Below are 8,727 nucleotides of genomic sequence, written 5' to 3' on the forward strand. Positions count from 1 at the left end.
AGAAGTTAAGGATGAATGGGCTAGCAAGAGGTTAGCATATTACGGGCTGTGGAGAAGAGCTGTATGCAAAGTTCCCCAAACTGTTCTGACTCAGTGTCATGCTGCTGTATTGCCTGTGTGTCAGGAAGTCATTTGACTCCATTTGCTTTCATAGGTACTACACAGTTTTCCCAGCTGAAGGAGGTACATGTGGAGGTGTCAGGTTTCTTCCATCATATTATAGCTACCTCTTCATATTAAGAGATCTTTGCAGTGAAGTAATTTGTGTTCTACACTGTAAACAAAATATTTGCAGTTGAACTTGAACTTGCCACAATGAAGCACTTCTCTTTCTCATATAAAGCATGGGAAAGCAGTTTTTAGGTGGAGACAGTTTGGAATACTTAATGTAAAAGATGCTGAGAAAAAGACAGGTAGAATGTTCCCTGGGGGACTATGAATTGTAGACATATGTTCTCTATTAACATACAGTAATCACAAAAAACTTTCAGGTTAAGGTCTGAACAGAGATACTCCTGGGACTTCTATTTATTTGCAACTCTGACAAAGTTTTTTTTAAAAAATCAGTTTCATGTTCTGGAGGAAAACATTCTGAAAGTAAATATAAATTTAGTATATTTAACATTGAACTATTTGAAGTATTTCCTTGGAGTCCTGTATTGTGTTTTCATAGCCCAGCCTATTCTACCCAAAGCAGCATACTTACACTCTATAGTGTTGTGTTTCTTTAATCCATAAACAGAAAGGAGTAATTTATAAGTAAAATATATTATAAGCCTTCACTGACTTACTTGCAAAGTCGAGTGTGGTTTTTTCCATTATTTAGAATCTTTGCAGCCATATTGACATGTTTTTGTGACTAATGTTTACCAGGCAGTTCCATTTAGCACTACTATTTTAATAAAAGATGGTAAATATCTGATAGTTCAGGTCTCCTGAGTACAATATATAGAGTTATATATAGACTTGTACATAAAATATGCATGTGCAGTTATTCCCAGCAATCAGCTGGGTTTGACAGGATCCAATGAGAACAATTTTTCATCTGTTCTTCATGCTGAGGAGGCTAAACTGGTGCTTGTCCTCTTTTCATTTTAAGTCATGACAGACAATTATAGAGAGAATTTTTCTACTTAGAATTTATTGTGTTTAGAAGTCTTATTCCTGTAAAGAAGAGTTAATAATCTATGCTTTAAATACAAGTCAACAGAATTTATGGTAAGTTTTTCAAAGTGGAACAAATTTTCTTAAGTTTTGATGTCTAAAAAAAATTTTACTGTACTAACACTTGATAGTTCTGCTGTAGTTAATGTCAAGGCTGGTGTCAGGAGCTAATTATTCATTATTAAAACTCAGTATGAGAAGCTCTAGTTTGTCATGTATAGCAGTGAATTAGGAATAACTCATCTGCCTTGCAGTCTCTCCACAACAAGAAAATCTTTCTGTTTGCTTAGGTCTAAATGCATAATAACTTGTCCAAATACACAATCCGAATAATAGCCAACTATTAGTCTGTCCACTGACTGAAGTGTCTTGCAGACATTTTTTTACTCTTCCCCTTACTAAAATTACCATTGCATTTTCATGAAGATATACTGGTTTCTATCTTTAAAATAAAGTTACTGCATAATATTGGATTGCATCTATTGCAGGCTACAATTTTTAACATAATAATTTTACATATCCCAGTCTCTTGCTTCTTCCTACCCACTTCCTCATTTTCTTAGATTTTATTTTAAAAAAGCCAAGAAGGTCCTGCCAGTGACCCAGGGATAGTTCACAGCTGTATTCCCAGATGAGAGGTATATTAAAATTCTTAGTTTTGGTCTTTCTCCCTAAGACAACAGGAACAACATGCTCATTTGTGAGATGGGGAAGAATATCAGTAGAATGAGCAAATCAATAGCGTGAACTTCCCTACTCTGTTTACTTCTGGTAAGTGTCTAAGAAGCAATGTCTTCTGCCTTTAAAGGGGAAACCTGTCTAGAATTGTGGAATATTTCATAAGCAGTTACCAAAAATCACAGAAAAATGTCATAGAAATCTTGGACTACAGCCAAAACAGTAGAAAAGCTAATGGAGACTGAGATTTGGCAGAGCAAAATTGTACATCAACTGTATTTTAATCAGGTGTGGGGGACAAGCAGGCCAATTTTTATATTAGTGAAAACCCCACAAATTTCCAAAAAGCTCCTAAGGTTACAAAAATGGAATACCCATGTTTCAGTGGTGGCTCTTTATTTATTTATATCAGTGGCTATGTTTTAATTCAAGCCAGCTGTAAATTTTAACTGTTCGCTCTTACATGCCTGATTTTCAAGATAATCACACTGAGGTCAATGCATGTTCCAGACTTTAAAGGCAATATTACACTTTTTTTAAATTTAATTTATTGTTCTGAAATTTTTGGGATTAACTTTTGTCATTGACTGATTGGTCAGTAAAATTCAGGCATGAACTTGACAGTGCCTGACATGCAGGTTTATACCAGCTGTGCAGGTGCACTCCTTTGTGTGAACAAAACATGCATGCATAAAATTGAGGCCAAAACTAACAAAAATGCATCTTGTTGCTCTTTCTTTGTGGCTGTTGTTTTCCATTTTTGCAATATTCAGTCTTTCCAAACCAGAGGGAAAAAAAAGAACCAGTTTGACTGAATTTGCTTTACTGCCTATCATTTGCAGCTAAATCTGTAATATTTTAGTACAGCATTCTGCAAATATAAAGACTTTCCTACAAAGAAAAAAAAAATCTGACATGCTATGTTTGAGAACCCCTTTTCAGAATCTCCTTTTCTCAGACCCATTTGCTTTGTATATTCATATCACACCCAGGCACTAGTAAGGAATAATCTGATATTTCTCAGACTTTATGGCTTTGAAAGCCATCAGCAGAGTACAACTCTGGAGGACTTAAACAGAAATCACCATTTTCTTTCTAATGATGTAACTTGTAATTGCAACATTGGCCATTTCTGTAGGGCTTCCTTAAAACCAACTCACCATAATTATTTAGCAGCTTAAGAAAAATAATTACTACCACTTTCAGAGCCTGTAGAAGTAGTTCCTATAAAACCCTTTTGTTTTAAATGAGTAATTCTTCAGTATTTATAGAAATAGAAAAGCTTCATATGATATATTATAGGACTTAGCTCCCCCATTAGTTCAGCTGTAATTAACTTGTTGAAAGCTTAGAGCTTCAAAAATAAATGAGATTATTTGTTCAAAATGCCATCAGGTCTTCTTGGAATGACATTTAAATTATATAATGTAAATCAGTTTGACCTGTAAGTCCTTGTCATTATTTAGTGACATTTCGTGCAGAATAAATTGTTTGCAGGTTGGGCAGTGTGGTATGGAGCTTGGCAGAAAGCTATAAAAAACAAATTATCCTTTCATTTTATACATCATTTGTTCAGACATTTGTAAAAATTGCTTCGTTTTTCTATAATGGAGAAGTGTCATTCAGTGGTTTGAAGCACATTAGCTGCCTCGGATACCAACTGCAGCAGTTAGTGTCTGACTCGGGTGGGAGTGTTGGAGAAAGACACTTGCATGAAACACAGAAATCATCCTGTACACAAAAAATATTAGTTCATTGTCACATCTCCCTCTGGTGCCTGTTGTAGAAGGTAAACACTCAGCAACAGCCAGAAGCTGAAGTTAAGGTGTAGTTAAGGAGGGCAGACAGTGCATGAAGCTCAGCACCACCTCCCAGCTTCCAAGTGTGTCTGTCCACAGCAGGGAGGAGCAGTGCCATGTTTGTGTTCTTGGAACATGGGAACAGAGTGCCTCCAGCAGCTCTGGGAGGACACATCTTAGTCTGGGAACCGTCATAGCAAGCCCCAGGAAAATATGGATAGTAGTGTGTCTTAAGGTATGTAATTTTCTAGGACTTCAAACATGTAGATCTGAGTATCAATGAAACATCTGCCATCTGCTCAAAAACACGGGGTTTTGAGCTCTGTCAGGAGCAGGGCATGTGAGCAGTGTTTGAAAGCAAACTGTCATGAGTCCTTCTAAGGTACAGGATGAGGAGGAAGTGCTTGGCAAAACTCTTAATACCTGATAAATAAAGAAAGCACTCAGCTCTATTTCACCCCTTCTGGGCAACAGTGAATGGGTTTTGAAAGGGGAGGAATTGAACTTGGCATCTGCTAGGTTTTTGATGAGCATTTTTACCAGGCAGTTATAGAAAAAGGGCACTATCATCATTTACTGTAGCTTTCTTTTGTAAGAAAAGAGGCTGCAGGCCATTTCTTGGTTTTGCCCTTGATACTTGAGGGGTTTTTTTTAAGGAAGATGGATTCTGCAAGTTTGCATTCTGTTGGGCTCTTAGGCCAGGGCACGGGATGGGTACTGCAGGGGTTACAAAATTTGAACTCGCTTGGAACAAACACAAAAGCAGACTTTTCACACCAGAATTTTCCCAGCCCAGGCATAAACACAGAATCATGTTGAAGGTGCTTTGAGCATCAAAATTTTCATTTAGGTGTCTTAAGTTCTACCAAGTCCCTCTGTAAATCTGGTGGATCTTTTTGGATTAGACTAAAGAATTGTGCTTTCCTGCAGATTCAGGGATGAGTCCTACTTGACAGCTTGTCAAGGCCATTAAATTTGCAAAATATTAAATTCTAAGATTGATTTATTTTAATGAAACGTGCTTCATGACACTTGTGGCTTTGAATATTTTAAGTAAAAAAAGTAAATTTTAAAAAGAGATTAAGTGTTTTCAGACTTTAAAATGAAACTAAGTTTATAAACTGTTGAAAAACTAGTCTATCAGTAAAGTTAAACTATCTTATTAAACTTACTATCTCTGTCTTTCCTAGATGAGGTTAATGCACCATTGCAAAAAATTCTAGGAAGAGTTTGTAATTCTTAATTCATTTGCTGAGCATAATCTCCTTAAAGGCAATAGTCAAATTTAATACTTTTTTCAAGCCGATCATGGAGCTTAAAGACTGAATTCACAACTGCAGCTTCAAAAAGCTCCATAAAGTGCACACCAAAGTGTCGCAGGTACTTGACTACTGCAAATGCCATATGTGCCTGTGTGGGGATGACAGGCAACTATTCATATTCCTTTCTAATTTCATTTTATTTTAATGTGTGCTTCTTTCTGTTGTTTTAGTCTTCATAGAACTTTTCACAGTTATATACCTACTAAGCACTAGAAAACATGTAAGCTTGCTAGTATCTTTAATTAGCCTAACTACAGCAGCCTGGCATTTTTACTTTATCTTTTTGCTGTGCCTTTCTGTTGTGTCTTTACATATATTTTAGATTGTGAACTTGGGGGTGAAGGTGAGCCAAACATCATTTTTTCATTATGGGTATTTAAACAACCTATTGAGTAGGTGGTTACAGTTCCAGGCACTGGCTTGGGATTTCAGATGGGATCACAGTACCAGTATTGACAGCATTCCTATCTGGCATCTTCTGCATCCACCCTGCCCTCCTGCCATTCTGCTCTTTGCAACTGGGATGACTTTTTTCCATTACTTCCATCCCACAGTTGTCAGAATAGGAGGATTCATGTCTCATATTATAAAAGCTCACTTTCCAAGAGAATGGGGAATACCAGGACAATCAAAAGAAGTTTTAACATTCAGTTTAAATAATCAGATTTATATAGAATACCTTAGATACAATTAAGTCACAATAAATTTCTTGAAATATTAAAATAATTAGGATATGGGGATTTACAAATATTCAGAGGCTACGTGAACCCAAGAACTATATGAAATACGCAAATAGTTTGAAATTTTCAGGGTGTTTTCCCTAAATTCCTCATACAGCATAGCAAGTTTTTTTATTTTCAGTTAGAGAGTATTATTGTGATTTATCTACTTCATATTTGAAGAAAGCACAGTTGCTTGAGCAGTTTCCTCCCTGAATAGAGGAGGGTCAGAAAAATATTTTTTCAGTCTTTTTTTTCCTTCTGATCTGTAACAAGCAATGCAAAAAATGCCCCTGTAGAGACTTCCTCAGACTTATCAACATTTTTAGGTCAAACACTCCAAACACAGCAGTGTTTGCTGGGAGCATGCAGCTATTAGCAGGAGTCAAACTGTGCACTGGACGGACCTTAACTAATCATCCCCATTATGAGGATAAGAATCTGAGAGAGAGAACAAAACAGGTAAGAATATTCTGATTGTTTAAGCCAGTTCTTACTCATATCAGTGGCTCCATCCCAGAGCACACATGCTGTCTCTGAGGGCACATTGCACATCAGATCATGTGCTCTACTCCTTGAACTAAATTTCATTCAGATACAGCTCCAGAATTTCACTTCTGTGAAACTCATGATACTTTGAGCACCTGCTAACTCAGTGTTGGCAGCTGGTGCATGTCTGAATAGCTGCACCTCAGTGTTTGAGCTAGTGCTGAGTGAGTGCTTTGGGTGCCAGTGGCATCAATAGATCCTGCTGCCCAGCTGGGCTGTTGAACACACATGGAGAAGCTCCTGACTTGCCTGATATGCTCTTAAGTTCCCAGACTAGCACATAACATCCTATATAGAAACCACCTTGAAAAACTCCACACACAGCTGGAGATATTGTTTTAAACTATCCTTTTCTATAATTTAGGTATTGTGAAAGCTTTATAGGCATCTACCAAGGCCTTTCAGCAGACAGCAGCACCATCCAGTGTTTCTGTAGTCACCGGCAGTACTGTTGTGCATCACAGTAGCCATAACATAGAAACTCTTTAAGTGGCTTCTGAATGAAACATTTGTTTATTTATTTTTAAATATTCAATGCAAATCCACATGGATTATCCATCTCAGTTCTTTCTCTGGTTCAAGATAAAGGAATTGTGAAAAAGCAAATGAAGAAATACAGGTAAAGTGCCTCACAGCTTAGTTTTCATCTTCCACAGATTTATCAGATCTATGCCAAGAGGTCTCCTGAAGATGTGCACAGGATCCTGCTCTCCTTTGGCACAGACTACGTGATCCTGGAAGACAGTATCTGCTACGAGCGAAGGCACAGCAGAGGCTGCCGGTTACGAGACCTGCTCGATGTAGCCAATGGCCACGTAAGTAGCACATATAAGATTTTTAAAGAAAATACATTTTTCTTCTCTTTGAAATACTATTCTGATTGGAAGTAGCTTGGGGTATTTTTACTTCATCATGAGTGTGGGAGGTAAACTGTAACATAGCCTTTAGACATTCTCACTACTTGCTTTTAATGGTACCCAATAATAAAGAAGGAACTCAGCCTGAACAAAATAAGTAATCACTTCCTGATGAGGTTCAGCTTAGCAGTACACAAAGTCACAAAGTGTTCCCTTTCAGAGTGTGAATCACTTCATAGCTGCAGTTCCCCCAGGACTAGTGGATGGCTGTATTACTCCATTGTGTGAGGGGAGTTTTCCAGTGTTTCTGGAGCTCACACACAAGTACAGCAGGCTGCACAGCCTCAGCAAGGCGTGCAAGTTATTTATCCATAATACAGACAATGACACTATAAACCTTACTGTTTTAACCTCCCACTTGTCTCATGCAGTCACTGTTAACAGATCTGGCCAGCCTGACCCATGGAATGCATTGTCAAGGTTGCTTTTTAGTTATTACTGCCTGTAACTGAACTGGCTAAAGATATTTCACAAATGTGTTCAATTTCCTTACAGATCATGGATGGTTTGGGAGAAAACGAACCTGATTTGAAACCTTCGTTGTTTCCTCGCTTCTGTGAGGAAATTAAAAAAAACCTGCCTTCTTACACCATACACTTCACTAGAGTGTTTCAAAACAAAACATTCCATGTTTACAAACTTGCTAAGCATAAATAATGTTTCCAACCATGGCATCATGATTAAGTATTTTAATGCTAGGACACACATTAGGAAAGGCAGCAGAAGTTAACAAATACATCACCTTTGTAAGGCATTTTACATGGATGGTTTCCTGTTTAATTACTGTGATACTTATTTTTTTAGACAGGTTAGTTTTGATAACGTTCTTGATGTTGCCCAGAGTTTTCATAGATTCATAAATAAATGCTAGCAGGGACCATTTTGATGATAAGGTGTGACCTTCAGAATACCTAGGATATAATTGTTTCCCAGGTAAAACTGACTGGAAGACACACAACACAAGCAGCCTGCGTGACCACTGCAGAGTAGCTGGCCCAGGGTGTTCTGCTCAGCAGCTGGGGTTTTTACTACAAAATGATAGAAATTCAATGAAAGCAGGCAATGCTGTTGCTATCCAAGTATGCATTACCTTCATGAATCCTGAAAATAGTCACAAAATTACAGTCTGATCCTCTTAGGCAGATCCCTGTGCTCTTTCAGTGCCTCTTTTCTGAATTCTTTGGGAATGCGTGTGGTTGTGCGTTTCCAAGCTTGAGTGTGAGTGCAGAAGCAGCAAAAAGTAGATTGAAGAGTAAAACTTTAATCATTGTCCAGCATTTTTAGTGATACAGAAACATAGTGGTTTATAGCATTAAGCATTTGATGATGGAGTGTTCTGTATTTCTAATGAGAACAAAGGTCGGAGCATGCTTAGTACATGTTGCATGTTTGTATCCTCGTAAAATGCTCAGAACAAACAAAATCAAAATTTCTCAGCTTGGATTCTCATAACACTAGTGTCTGTATTTGCTTTCTGAACTACAGGGGATCCTTTTTCTCCCCATGGGAATTCCAGTAGGATACTAAAACTGAACACTACCAACCTTGCAAAAGAAAACATTCTCTCTGAAATCAGCAG

At 37.5% G+C, this 8,727-nt stretch overlaps 1 protein-coding gene across 1 annotated transcript in view; it reads left to right on the forward strand.

Annotated features, from left to right (window-relative positions):
- DPY19L3 (dpy-19-like 3 (C. elegans)) overlaps positions 1 to 7,805 on the forward strand; it is a 28,214-nt gene extending 20,409 nt beyond the window's left edge. The window contains exons 16-18 of the mRNA XM_010006159.1: positions 6,012 to 6,144; positions 6,888 to 7,046; positions 7,644 to 7,805. Coding sequence (XP_010004461.1) covers positions 6,012 to 6,144; positions 6,888 to 7,046; positions 7,644 to 7,805 — 454 coding nt within the window. The remainder of the gene's footprint in view (positions 1 to 6,011; positions 6,145 to 6,887; positions 7,047 to 7,643) is intronic.
- The last annotated feature ends 922 nt before the right edge of the window (positions 7,806 to 8,727 follow it).

Source organism: Chaetura pelagica, unplaced genomic scaffold (assembly GCF_000747805.2).
Source record: "Chaetura pelagica isolate M959 unplaced genomic scaffold, ChaPel_1.0 scaffold139, whole genome shotgun sequence".
Lineage (NCBI taxonomy): Eukaryota > Metazoa > Chordata > Aves > Apodiformes > Apodidae > Chaetura > Chaetura pelagica.